Here is a 14337-nt window from a genome sequence, read left to right as displayed (position 1 = left end):
TCTTTAATAGGATGCTCTTTAGCCTCCATGTATTTGAGTTCCTTCCAACTTTCCTCTTGTGATTGAGTTCTAGCTTCAGAGCATTGTGGTCTGAACATATGCAGGGAATGATCCCAATCTTTTGATACCGGTTGAGACCTGATTTGTGACCCAGGATGTGATCTATTCTGGAGAATGTTCCACGTGCACTAGAGAAGAATATGTATTGTTGCTTTGGGATGGAATGTTCTGCATATATCTGTGATGTCCCTCTGGTCCAGTGTGTCATTTAAGGCCTTTATTTCCTTGTTGATCTTTTGCTTGGATGATCTGTCCATTTCCGTGAGGGGAGTGTTAAAGTCCCCTACTCTTATCGTATTGTTGTCGATGTGTTTCTTTGATTTTGTTATTAATTGGTTTATATAGTTGGCTGCTGCCATGTTAGGGGCATAGATATTTACAATTGTTAGATCTTCTTGTTGGAAAGACCCTTTGAGTATGATACAGTGTCCTTCCTCATCTCTTTTATAATAGTCTTTGGCTTAAAATCTAATTGAACTGATGTAAGGATTGCCACTCCAGCTTTCTTCTGATGTCTATTAGCATGGTAAATTGTTTTCCACACCCTCACTTTAAATCTGGAGGTGTCTTTGGGTCTAAAATGAGTTTCTTGTAGGCAGCATATTGATGGGTTTTGTTTTTTTATCCATTCTGATACCGTGTGTCTTTTGACTGGGGCATTTAACCCATTTACCTTCAGGGTAACTATTGAGAGATATGAACTTAGTGCCCTTGTATTGCCTGTAAGATGACTGCTACTATATATTGTCTCTGTTCCCTTCTGATCTACAACTTTTAGGCTCTCTCTTTGCTTAGAGGACGGCTTTCAATATTGCTTGTAGAGCTCGTTCGGTGTTTGCAAATTCTTTCAGTTTTTGTTTGTCCTGGAAGCTTTGTATCTCTCCTTCTACTTTCAATGATAGCCTAGCTGGATATAGTATTCTTGGCTGCATATTTTTCTCATTTAGTGCTCTGAATGTATCATGGCAGTCCTTTCTGGCCTGCCAGGTCTCTGTGAATAAGTCCGCTGCCAATCTTATATTTTTACCATTGTATGTTACAGACTTCTTGTCCCAGGGTGCTGTCCGGATTTTCTCTTTGTCGCTAAGACTTGTAAATTTTACTATTAGATGACGGGGTGTGGACCTATTCTTATTGATTTTGAGGGGGGTTCTCTACACGCCTCCTGGATTTTGATGCTTGCTCCCTTTGCCATATTAGGGAAATTCTCTACAATAATTCTCTCCGATATACCTTCTGCTCCACTCTCTCTTTCTTCTTCTTCTGGAATCCCAATTATTCTAATGTTGTTTTGTCTTATGGTATCACTTATCTCTCGAATTCTCCCCAAGTGGTCCTGTAGTTGTTTGTCTCTCTTTTGCTCAGCTTCTTTATTCTCTGTCATTTGGTCTTCTATATCACCAATTCTTTCTTCTGCCTCATTTATGCTAGCAGTAAGAGCCTCCATTTTTTATTGCACCTCTTTAATAGCTTTTTTTTATTTCAACTTGGTTAAATTGTACAGAAAGGGCTTTTATTTCTCCAGATAGGGTTTCTTTAATATCTTCCATGCCTTTTTCGAGCGTGGCTAGAACCTTGAGAATCGTCATTCTGAATTCTAGATCTGACATATTACCAGTGTCCGTATTGATTAGGTCCCTAGCCTTCGGTACTGCCTCTTGTTCTTTTTTTGTGGTGAGTTTTTCCGCCTTGTCATTTTGTCCAGATAAGAATATATGAAGGACAAATAAAATACTACAAGGGTGGCAAAGACCCCAGGAAAGTGTGCTTTAACCAAATCAGAGGAGACCGCAGATCCTGATGGGGGGATAGAGGGGGTAAAAAGAAGTTCAGAACAAAAAATTTAAGAATGAAAACAAATTAGGAAATAATATAAAAAAGAAAATATATATATACCTATTAGACTGGTGACTAGAACAGGGTCACTCACTTAATTCAGAGTGTATTTTGGTCTCTTAGAAGAAATTACCTCCCAAAATTTTAAAGAATGAAAAACATATATAAGGTAAACACAATGAAGGGATGGAATATGACTATTAAGATGAAAAAAAATTTTTTTAATTTGTAAAAAAGGAGTTGATAGGTAAGTTGGTTTGGAGAAGAAAGAAAAAGAAAGTGGAGAAGATTTGCTCATGGTGGAGAGTAGAACAACCCCGGTGGTAGTTTTAGGGTGTAGTTTGATCTATTAGAAGATGTACCCCAAATTTTTGAGAAAAAAAATTCTATGTGTATACCAAAACTGAAGTTAGATACAATGAAGGATAACATGACAATAATAATGAAGGCTTGAAAAAGATTTTTTTTTTTATGAAAAGTATTGTTAAGATAAACTAGTTAAAAAACATTAAAAGAAGAAAGGGTAAAATTTTTTAAAAAATTAGCAGAAGAAAAATAAAATTAAAAAAAATTAACTTTGCAAGACTAAAGTATCATGAGGAGAAAGGCATGAATTCCATGGTTTGCTTTCTCCTCCTCTGGTATTCCCCTGTTCTCCTTGGTAAGTGAACTTGGTCTGGGCTGGATTTCTTGTTGATCTTCTCGGGGAGGGGCCTGTTGTAGTGATTCTCAGGTGTCTGTGCCCCAGGTGGAATTGCACCACCCTTTCCAGGGGCCAGGCTAAGTAATCCGCTCAGGTTCGCTTTCAGGAGCTTTTGTTCCCTGAACATTTTCGGTAGAGTTCCGGAGGGAGGTGGGTAATGAAAGTGGCGGCCTCCCAATCTCTGGCCTGGAGGAGCCGAGAGCTCAGGGCCCCACTCCTCAGTGCGCCCTCAGATAAAAGCGCTCAACCGCTCTCCTCTCCCTGGCCTTCGGCTGCGCTCAGAGCTCACCCAGGCTATGAACAAGCATCTCTGTCTCTGGCACACGGCTCCACCTGAATTCTCCGAACCCCTTTGAACCCTGAGCTCTTCCAGGGGGGGCTCTCACCGGATCTTGTGGGGACCCCACTCACAGAGCAGTGGCCTGTGCCACAGATTATGGTTCAAGGTAACCCGGAGTTGAGAGCTCACTCCTCAGCTCTGTCTCTGTAGCCGGCTTCCCCGCTCTAATACCTGCAAGTTCTGTGACACTCAGACACCCCCGATCCTTCTGTGACCCTGCAGGACCTGGGGCCACGCCGTCCCCGCATGGGCTTCACCCCGGTTTAGCCTCTGGAGCGATGTCCCTCAGTGGACATCGCTTTTAAAAGTCCTGAATTTGTGCTCCATTGCTTCCCAGGAGCCGGATCCTCCCCCCGGGGTCTATCTTCTCGTCGCTTTGGCTTCACTTCTCAGTGGGTCCTACCTTTCAGAAAGTTGTCGATTTTCTGTTTCTAGAACTGTTGCTCTTCTTCTCTTCGATCTACTGTTGGATTTGTAGGTGTTCAGAATGGTTTGATAAGCTATCTAGCTCATCTCCTGCTACCTGATGTCATCTTAGCCTGCTACTTCTCCGCCATCTTGACTCCTCCGTCCCTTTGGATTTTTAATGTTTGTACTATTTGAGGACTCAATTAAGTAATATACACCAAAATTCAGAGGACGTATCCAGAGAGAATCAACAGACACGGAAAGATGAGGCACAAAACAATTACGTTACTAAACATGTCCGGATCCCCAATGTTGGCCCGTGTGGGAACTGGCTCCACACCAGTGTCCTTGGGGTGGTGTCTTGAGGAAAGCAGTTTGTCCTAGGATGAGTCCTACCCATAAACACGGTAGTGCCATCTGGTGGCGCTGGTCTTTGCAACCCTGGGAACCATGGTGAGGATAGAAGTTAAAAGAGAATAGAGCTTAATGACAAAAGACGTTTGTCATGTGATAACTGAGGGAAAGATTGAAACGGGTAAGGAAGTTATGTCAATTCTGATCCTGCAGGCAAAGAAAAATGATTAAGGAAAGGCTGTACGAATAGCTTTGATCCTACAGTCCGATTATAGTCCGGTGAAAGGGTTTCCTGTGTCAGGATCGATTGTATGAGGGGACAGATAAGAGGAGGATGGCCACATGGGCAGATGATTGAAAATCACACCCAGTGTTGGGTTTTGTCTGATGAAAACAATTGTCCCTCACAGACAAGAAGTGGAAGAAATGGAAGATCAGCTGCTGGAGGCTGAGCTCACCTTCAATCACAAGGTAACCTGAGTTGTGTCCAACACACTGACCCCTTGGCACCCCCTGCAGGTGATGGAAGTGCCCTTAGAGCCCTTAACATGGGCTTCTGGTGTGTTGGATTTTTTCAGATCGCAGTTCAGGAGAGAAATGCTGTGGCTAACTGGGTAAGTGTTTTCCTTTTCCTCGTCTTCGTTTGGGGCACAGTCGGGCACAACTGAAGGTGGGTGTGTTTTTCTGCTGCAGATGAAGGCTCGGTATTGGGAAACAAGGATGATGCAGCAGAGCAGGGAGAACGCGTACCTGAAATACAGGTGTGAGAGTGTGACGTGCGTTTTTACGGGTGTTTGGAGAGGTGACGGCTATGCTGTTTAGTGCCTAGGAGAGGACGTGGTGTTGTCATTCTTAGAGATGTCCATTCTTTCTCTGTGTCCAAGACTGCGCATGATGGAAGGGGAGACGCTGCCTGTGGGATCCATGTGGCGCGGACCCATGCCTCGAAGGCCCGAGTTGCAGGAGCCTGTGTGGCAAGGTAGGGAGCACGATGGGAAACGCAGCAGCTGATTTTTGCTGTGAAACCACATGGGGTCCTTCCCGTTGCTGTGGGTGATCGCTGTGTGTCCTGGAGAGAATCACAAGCCTGCAGGTTTTCTGAAGGGGTGACAGATGGGTGCTTTCCTCATATGCCCCCAGGCAGCAGGACACTTGCCCCCGTGAAAGGTAGAGCTCACGCCGCTCCACACCTTCTCCCCCTGCTACCGCCTTTGGAAGAGCTGAGCCTGAGAAGGGAGCCGAGAGCCCTTCCCACCTTGTCTCAGTGGTCAAGCCTTGGCAAAAAAAAAAAAAAAAAAAAAAAAAAAAAAAAAACTATTTGTGCAAAAGGGCATTTATTTACTCGTTATGGAGGTTCCTATATTTTTGTTTTATTTGTAATCTATAGGACCATATTCAGCAATGAAATATCTATTACTCCTCTCATGTTATCAGTGTAATGCCGTAGACTTATTGCTCAATCTGCCTATGTTTTCTTTGTTCATGACTATATACATGTCAAAGTCTGTTTCTTCCCTGAAATGTTTACTTGTTGGCCAGTCAAGCATGCTAGGTCTCATCTGCGGGATGGAAAAATGAACCATCCACGTGTGGCCTGAGAAGAGGACATACATGTGTGTGCCTGGCTATTTGGACACACTGAGCAGTGGGCAGGTGCCATTGTTGGGAAGGAAGTGTCTCCGTTGCACAATGGCAGACATCTGTCTCTAACCGTCGTGCACATCCAGCATCCGCATATGTTGTTCTGAGAGGGATGAAGCACTTCTCACTTCATGTGCAGCGTGTAGGGTTTAAGCTGTCATTTCCTTAGTTGTATAAACGCCTGACACAGGGCTGCGGTCCCTTCATTGTTCATTAGCGTAGGGGTCTGCCCTTGTCCTCTGCAGTCTGGAAACTTGTGGGTAACGCTCTTGTCCGGCTGGGGAGGTGAGAATGAGAAAAAGTGGCATATGCCGGAGGCAGGTGTAGCGGGTTCGTTGGCGTGTTGCTCAGTCACTTCCAGGGGGAGAAGCTTCTGTCTTTTCCATGGCGTGGGTCAGATACAGATGCTGGAGCGTCCTCCACAAGGACCAGCGGTGCTGCCCACAGGCCTCTCATGTCATGGCGGAGTGAAGGCTGCTAAGGACATGGTAACTTTCTTCCGGTTCTGTAGATAGACTTGATGGACCTTGTCTTCCAGTTATACTGAGGGGGTTGGCTGGTCCCTTGTGGTGACAGAGAGCTGCCCTTCTCCGAAAGGTGGGCACAGCAGGTGTCGCATGCACATAGTAAGTAGACAATGCTCTGTGCTCTGGGAGGGTTGAGGCCTGCTCTTAATGTGAGGAATTGAGGGTGTGTGTCTGAGTGAAGGGAGGGATGCACTGATGAAAGGACATAGACGGTGTGTTCAGTATAAGGGGAGAACCAGAGATGTATCCAGAAGGAAGGGAGGGACCCCCGAGTCACACAGAAACAGGAGGTTGTGGATGCGGAGAAGCCTGACCAGAAGGAAGGGAGGGAGCCCCAAGTCACACAGAAAAAGGAGGTTGTGGATGCCGAGAAGGCTGGAGGTGCTCAGGGAGAGGCTCGGCTTCTCTCAGGGAGGGTGAGGCTGTTCCCGGCAGGCCAGCAGCTTGAGAGTGAGTGTGAGGACACCGTGCGGTCCACACCGGCTGCTGCATGTGTTCACTCAAACAGTGTGGATCACGCCGTTATTTGTCTCAGAATGTCGTTTTTGCCATGAAGCCATTCACTCATAGTCTGTGAAGAGTGTTGTTTCCCTGAGTTTCTGAAAATTCTGAACCATGTGAAAAAGTGTTGCGGAGACTTGGGAAATTTAACTTGGTCTTTGGGGATTCTTGTCTGGCTGACTTTAAGTCCCCCAGTGAGAAAACGTGAAGACGGGACCGAGACCCAGTGAATGTGGCCCTCGCCTTACCCAAGTCAGACCATTAGTGGGGGAGTCAGGGTTGGCCAGGAGCCGCCCTAGCTGGAGCCCTGTCACCAGGCCTCTGCATCTGCGTCACCACCCTGCCTCCAGCTGTGCACTTCCCGGGGACTTCAGTCCCAGTGTCCTGCGGATTTGCCTGTGTTCCTGATTTCTCGGCCCAAATACCAGCTCTCAGTGGGGCCTTCTCAGGGCCTCAGCTTTTATTTTAATTTGTCATAGAGAGAGCATATAGGATTCTGAGGTCGCTAGAGCAATAGGCGTTGAAGTACATAAAGAACCTGTAGGGGCCCCTGGGCGGCTCAGTCGGTTAAGCAGCAGAATCTTGATTCCTGCTCAGGTCATGATCTCGAGTTTCTGAGATTGAGCCCCAAGTCGGGCTTGGTGCTGAGTGCGGAGCGTATCTGGGATTCTCTCTCTCCCTCACCTTCTCCCCCTTCCCTCTTCGCTCACAAGTTTGTCCTTTCTCTGTCTGTCTCAAAAAGAAAAAAAATAATAATTGGCAAAGTATCTGGGTTCTGACCATTCACTGTTCTTACTGTTGGAATGAAAATAGCTCCATGCCCATGAGCGTCAAAATATGTTCATTTATGTCGACAAAATACATTAAGAGTTTAATACCTCAGCCCAGGTAGTGGCAATTCTCATTTCAAAGACAAGGCAAAGAGCCCCCTTTTTTCTATTAAATGTCAGGTCCTAGCCACAATGAAGTAAAAGATAGTTAAGAGAACAGGTACAATCAGAGATTTATATGTGAGATGTGAAGACAATTATTGCCTATTACATACGGACTCGCAGATGTGGCCACACACTCAAGTGCTCATCCAAGGCCTCAGATACACTATGGGAGGCAGAGAGCATTTAGGAAAACAGAAGGTCTCATTGTACTAACCCCAATCCTTTTGCCTTACAGGGTAATCCTCTTGTAATGTGAAGACTTCCTTGACCTCCTACAACCAGGCTCCAAGGAGTTTGTATTTCATAAACATATGAATGTTTTCTGCCTGGTGGTCTGAATGCTTTCCCTGCCCATCCTGTCCCCTGTTTCTTGTCTCTCCTGGTATCCCCCAATAAACTGTTCATGGTTCTGTCTCTGTGTCAGCATCTCCCTTCAGGGGGACCTACAGTCCCTGTCCTTCGAGGGCACAGGGTGAAGCCTTCAGACACAGATAACACCCTGGCAGCAGTGCGGGGACGGAGCATAGAGCAAGATTACCCTTCGTGGTACCTCTACTGCAGGAGACCCCAGGAACCCTTCTGGGGAGGGGGCCCAGATTGAATTTAGATCCGCTGGTTTTGTATTAACTCTGGTGACAGATCCTCTTGAGCACATGGACCCTGCTAGTTTGGGTGGGTAGTGATCAGCCAGAGAGGTGGCTGTCCCCAGGCAGTGGTCTGCTGTGACAGTGAGCAGAGAAGGAAGTGTCCGGAGAGGCCCTGAGAGCCTGGTGAAGAGGCCCTGCATTAATCCGGGTTTTGTGCAGTGGTTTCACCTTACCAGCTGCCCCCCAACCACAGGGGGGCCTTGAATGGAGCTGATGGTGGCAGGGTTTGTGGTGAGACCCATGATGCCCCACAATCCTCCCAGTTTCCCTGTTGAGGGATGGGCAGGGCAGAGGTCCCTGACAGGAGACCCATCCCGTCCTCAGCAGCAGGAGGAGTTGGGGGTATGCTTCTGTCCCCTTTTAGGCCCTTTTTGCCAATCCCTCCTGCAGCAGAGCTGCTGGATCCTGCAAAGCCCTCCTTCTTCCCAGGTCATGGACGCAGCCATCCTCCAGCAGCTGTGGGGTCATGGCTGGGCCACCGAAGTATCAAGTCAGTCTGTCCACATGATACCCAGGAGCGGCTGGTAACTGTACTATGGCAGTCAGGTTCAGCCTGAGCAGCCTTTGTAAATGGCATTGTCACAGCCTGTGACAGGGCCTGGGCCAAATGAGGGCAGGAGAGGGGGGGGACAGGAGAGGTGGTTCCCTGTGGTGTCCCTGGACAGAGCTGCACAGAGCGGGAGGCCTGAGGGTCTGCGGAGTGATAAAGAGACTGTCAGGGTGAGACACTGAGTGAGTGGTGGGGAGATTGGGCAAGTGCTAGCAAGGGAGAGGACGTAAGGGGGACAGGGTAGAGAGAAGCAGAGACAAAGAATTTCAGGGATGAAAAGAGGTTGCTGGCCTAGGTGTGTGGAGGTGGAGAATGGACTGGGGTGGAGGAGTCTAGGTAGGGGCTCTGAGCACTTGGACCAGAGAAGGTGGGAATCCCGGGCATCAGATTTCCCTGAGCCCACAGCTCAGACCTCTCGGGGGTTGAGCTGTGCAGCGGCTGTTTCACTTGGGAAGATGGGCTCACCTCTTTTTGCATGGAGTTGTGGGGCGGAGCCTCAGGATCTGTCAGGAAGAGAGACAGCGCCCTCTGTCCCTGCAGCTGAGATGCCATGACCCTGAGCATTGCCGGGATTCCCAGGGTGTCCAGCAGAGGGAGCCTGTGCACTTCCAACAGGAAGGGGCATGGTTTCTCTGCGTGCGCAGCCATGGCCAGCAGAGGGCGCGCCATCCGCTTTTCTGACCCAAGGGGCCTCAGCAGGAAGGGCTTCAGTAGCCTCCCAGGGATCCAGCTCCAGTCCCACTGCCCCAGGATGGAGAGCCAGAGCTGTATTTCCAGCCGGTTCCCCCGACGCCCTGGGAAGACCGTGGGGGCTTTGCAGCAACTTGTTGCCTCCTGAGGTGTGTCAGAGAAGCCGCCTGTTGGCTGAGTGCTGAGGAGGGCGCTCTGGAAACTTCCCCAGGACTTGCTGGTAGGTGAGACAGTATAGGCGATTACATATTGGGGCTCTTCCCAGGGTTTGGTCCTCATTTTCCCTGAGGGCATTTGAACAAGCCCTATTTTACTCAGAGGTCTCTGGTGAGAGGTCAGGGGACATCGCATCAGAAATGCTCTGGTTGGTTTGTTACTGATGCCGACTTGCTTCTGGGGAGAAATCGTGACTCAGCTTCAGACGAACTGGAGCTACATTGGGTTGGGCCAGGAATGCAGGAATTGCTCACCTTCGGGACCTTCTAGAAGGAGGAGCTGGGATCCCGCTCTCTGAGTTCTGCTAGACCCAGTGCCCCAGGTAAAAGCACAGACTGTCCTGCACTGCACCGTGCTTTTATTAGTTTTCAATGTTTATTGTTTCCAACAATGTTACAGTAGTTGGAAAACAAGTGAAAACTTGACAGGTACCTGATACCATAAACGTTCCTTCTTTTAGAGTTAAATTTACAAGGAAAACAGGAATTGTTTTATTTATCCTTTCTGGTCTTCACTGGAAGGAAACTCATCAATAATATCTTCAAAACATGCCTTGTACCTCATCTCCTTTTCTCTGTTTTCTTTTTTAACGATTTTATGCAAGTACAGTGGTGAGGAGGGGGAGGCAGAGGGAGAAGGTGACTCAACAGTGAGTGAGGACCCCAACGTGGGACTCGATCCCAGGATCCTGAGATCAAGACCTGATCCACCCAGGTGCCCCTGCTTATCTCCTTCTTTTCAACTGAGATTGGCCATGTTTTCCATTTTTCTCATGAGCCGGTAACAATCTTCAGCAGTTTTAAATTGGTTACAGTTCACTAAGAGCGCTTTCGCAGGATTCCACTGAGACTTCTTCTGTTCAGTGTCAAGACCACTTCTCAATATGCAGAAGATTGTACTAAGCAAAATTTGTGAATCAGCGTTTGAAGAGAAAGCTGCTGCTATTTGTTGAAGATATTAAAATAGATATACTTAGCTAACTGATTCATGCCCTTCGTACGTGCCTCACCCATACTTTCAAGGTTCCATGCCTCACACGTACTTTCAAGGTTCCTTCCTGTCACTCGAAAAAAAGACCTTCTGGTGAGCATGCAACTTTGTGTCCCTTCAGGAGTTGTTTATATCTCTATTAATGTTCCCCACCCATTTAAAACTATCATGCCACCTTGTCATATTACAAAAGAAGTGTAATTATATGCATCGTTATAATTTCATTTAAGTATAGTATATTTCTTTATTGGAGATTTTCTGTTTATGACTAAGGCCTGAGAATATCTCCCAAGTTCATTGAATTTGGAAAAATCACATATCCTAAATATGAAATTTGGAAGTTTGCATATTGGAATATGGAATAGGAAAGATGCATGTTTGCATCTCCTAAATGGAGATGATGTCCCTATTAAGTTATTTGCTGAGCAAGGTGCAAGGGGACATAATCATTGTGGGGGAAGAGATAATGTCTTCCATTCTTTTCCAAACATGCTGCAGTTGCTCCATTATCTTACGTCTGGATATGGGCAATTATTTTTTCTTTTCAAATTTTTATTTAAGTTCTACTTAGTTAACATGCAGTGTATGGATATAAGCAATCTTACGATGGTATCCTTTTTTTAACCATTTATTAATTTCATACATTAACATATCATTTTTTCTTCTCCATGCTAAGAAAATCAACAAATGTATCATCTGGTTTTATGACCGAATTCTTTGTTTTTAGGATTTTATTAATCTGAAGAGATAGAGAAAGAGAGAGCATGCATGGAGTGGGTTAGGCAGAGGGAGAAGCAGACTCTGCTGAGCAGGGACCCTGCTGCATGGCTAGACTCCAGGACCCTGAGAAATGACCAGAGCAGAAGGCAGGTGCTTAACCCCCTGAGCCACCCAGGCACACCCTTATGACATTCTTAATATGACATCTCTTATCATTGAAGCTTTTCCTCACTGTTGGTCTTTGTCTGTTTTCCCATCAACAACCATGGGGTAGCATTTTTCTTTGAATATTCTCAATAGTGTTTTTGGTCTAACATAATGTAATAGCATTACAAATTATTTTTGAATTTTGTTATACAAATAAGAGTAGATCTTATTATCACTATATGATTAGGCATATGGATATTACAATAGTATATAATACTCTCAGTTCAGAATCCTTCCAGAGTTTGGGCTTTCAATATTTTCTTGTGATTTCCTAAGATGTAAATTGTTTATTGCACAAAACTTAACATCTAAATCACTCCCAAAATATTCTTTCATTTTCAAATATTTTTTTCATTTGCTACAAAGCACAACGGAATAAATTATGAGTTCGAATAACTTTTGAACTTTGTTTTGGAAAAAAACCCTTCATGATGAAATATTATATCTTCATGGTGACAGATTCTGATTCTGTTCTGTGATATCAGTGAGCCAGAGACGGCCCCTGTGTATTGACAAATGCAACCCATGAGCTAAAGACCTGTTGCTGGTGCCTAAGTCAGATTTGGTTTCCAGTCTTTTAAGAGATGGTGTTTAGGTATTGGAGAGCAGACGTTTAGGTATTGACTGCCTGCCTGAATTCCATTTCTCATGAAACTGTGACCAACATTTCTTTATCATAAATAAAGTCAGTGAGTCAATTAAGCAATCCAGATTAACCCTTCAGCTCCCAAAGACCCTGAACAACTGTTGGCCTTCTGATCCCTGATGCAGAGACCCCATACCCCCAGCCAGGTGGCAGAAAGGCATTACTTAGGCTCATGTATACCCAGTTCAATGTCCCCAGTATTGGAAGGATTAATACGGTGATGGGCCACCCCTCTTGCAAACCTGTCAGTCCCCGAGGAAATGGGGTTGCATGTTACTGCCACCTTGTGGTCACATCTTTTTCCTTCAGCCTTGAACTCACTCTACATTCTTCCAGTTTTGGAATGTCTTTTTAAATTTGAAATATTTGTCCTATTACTGCTGAAGAGGATGAAGGGGAAGAAGAGAAAAATGAGGCATCCTGAGAACAAGTGAGCCAGCCAACACGAATCCCTTGGCCACATGTAATTTTTTGAACAGGTTCAGCCGTGGTGTGAAATATCATATCCTCTATTGTTCATTTTTTGAGGAACCTCTACACTGTTTCCCAAATTGGCTGCACCAACTTCCATTCCCACCAACCGTGTGAGAGGGTTCTCCTTTCTCCCACCTTCTCCAACACTTGTTGTTTCTTGGCCCTGTCAGTTTTTGCCGTTCTACCTGGTGGAAGGTGGTATCTCAATGTGGTTTTGATTTGAATCTCCTTGATGGCTAATGATGAACATTCTTCCATGTGTCGGCGATTTGTATGTCTTCTTTGCAGAAGCGTCTGGTCCCATCTTCTCCCCATTCTTTGCCTTGATTATTTGGTTTTTTTGGGTGTTGAGTTTGAGAAGTTCTTTATAGATCTTGGATATCAGCCCTTTGTAGTGTCATTTGCAAATAAGTTCTCTCATTTTGTGGGTTGCCCCTTTGTTTTGTTGGTGGTTTTCCTTTGCCGTGCAGAAGCTTTTGATCTTGATGAAGTTCCAAAAGTTCATTTTCGCTTTTGTTTCCCTTGCCTTTGGAGGTGTGTCTAGTAAGGAGTTTCTGTCTCTGAGGTCAAAGGGGTTGCTGCCTGTGTTCTCCTTTAGGATTTTGATGGATTCCTGCCTCAGTCTGAGGTCTTTTATCCAGACTTTTCACGACAGACAACAAAATGATGGTTGGCAGCATGGGTGAAATAGGTGATGGGGATGAAGGAGCTGCTCATCCTGGTGAGCCCTGGAGAATGTATGGAAGCGTTGAATCACTCTGCTGTATTCCAGAAACTAACACTGTATGTGAACCATAATGGAATTAGAAGAAAAGGAAAATAGTTGGCAAACTGTGTTAGGTGTATGGAAATGTTTAGTCCTGTCTTTCCTATTTGGTTTTGTTGGTAAATCTAAACCAATTTTAAAGTGAAAAGTTTATTAGTAATCATTGTCTTTTAATTTTTTAACACATAATGTTGCATAATTAGTGCTACCATTACTTAGTATAATGGACACCTATTTTCTTCTATTGTTTTATTTAAATAATAGCATTCATGTTACAGAAATTGAGTAATACACAACCATATTGAAATCACAGAAGGAGCTATTACAGATGTTTTATGTTAAGGTAAAACATAGATAACATTCTGTATTCTATCATAATGTAGTTTTCTAATCTAGAATGGGTGTGTCATCCCATGGCGCTCTGGGAAGTTGGTGCCTGCCATTCTCGGGGCTAATTATTCATGGGGAGAAAATCATGGTCATTATACTAGAACAATTAATACCAACAAAGGCTATTTAGAGGTTACTGGAGGGGATAAAAGAGAGTTGGTGGGGGACCGCCTGGGTGGCTCAGTTGGTTAAGCATCACAGTCTTGATTTTGCCTCAGGTCATGATCTCAGGGTCATGAGACTAAGCCCAAATCAGGCTCCACACTGAGCATGGAGTCTGCTTAAGATTCTCCCTCTCCCGTGCCGGGGTGGCTCAGAGGGTTAATCCTCTGCCTTCAGGTCAGGTCTTGATCTTAGGGTCCTGGGATCGAGCCCCACATCATGTTCTCTGCTTGGCAGGGAGCCTGCTTCTCCCTTCTCTCTGCCTGCCTCTCAGTCTACTTGTGATCTGTCAAATAAATAAAGAAAATCTTTTAAAAAAGGATTCTCCCTTTCCCACTAGCCCACCCCACCCATTCAGTCTTCTTTCTCTCTTTCTCAAAAAAAAAAAAAAAAAAAAAAAAAAAAAAAAAAAAAAAACAGGGGTGCCTGGGTGGCTCAGTGGGTTAACGCTTCTGCCTTTGGCTCAGGTCATGATCTCAGGGTCACTACCACAATATACTGTCAATTGCTGTTCAACTTGTAAAGCTGTGCTTATTACTGATTTCAAGGATAGTGAGCACTCTTAAGCCTCAGA

At 45.4% G+C, this 14337-nt stretch overlaps 1 protein-coding gene across 15 annotated transcripts in view; it reads left to right on the top strand.

Moving 5' to 3' along the window:
• The window catches only part of LOC125090992 (transport and Golgi organization protein 1 homolog), a 29145-nt gene extending 21431 nt beyond the window's left edge, over positions 1–7714 (top strand). For 13 of the 15 annotated variants that reach the window (XM_047714326.1, XM_047714323.1, XM_047714322.1 and 10 more), the window contains 4 exons: positions 4112–4172; positions 4280–4315; positions 4395–4462; positions 4586–4877. In XM_047714326.1, coding sequence (XP_047570282.1) covers positions 4112–4172; positions 4280–4315; positions 4395–4462; positions 4586–4712 — 292 coding nt within the window. In that variant the 3' untranslated portion in view covers positions 4713–4877. Of the gene's footprint in view, positions 1–4111; positions 4173–4279; positions 4316–4394; positions 4463–4585; positions 4878–7540 lie in introns of those variants that run through there. The other 2 variants (XM_047714314.1, XM_047714315.1) reach the window with 2 other exon arrangements.
• The last annotated feature ends 6623 nt before the right edge of the window (positions 7715–14337 follow it).

Source organism: Lutra lutra, chromosome 18 (genome assembly GCF_902655055.1).
Source record: "Lutra lutra chromosome 18, mLutLut1.2, whole genome shotgun sequence".
Classification (NCBI taxonomy): Eukaryota; Metazoa; Chordata; class Mammalia; order Carnivora; family Mustelidae; genus Lutra; species Lutra lutra.
Note: the sequence above shows the minus strand (reverse complement) of the source record. Positions and strands in the feature narration are given on the sequence as shown.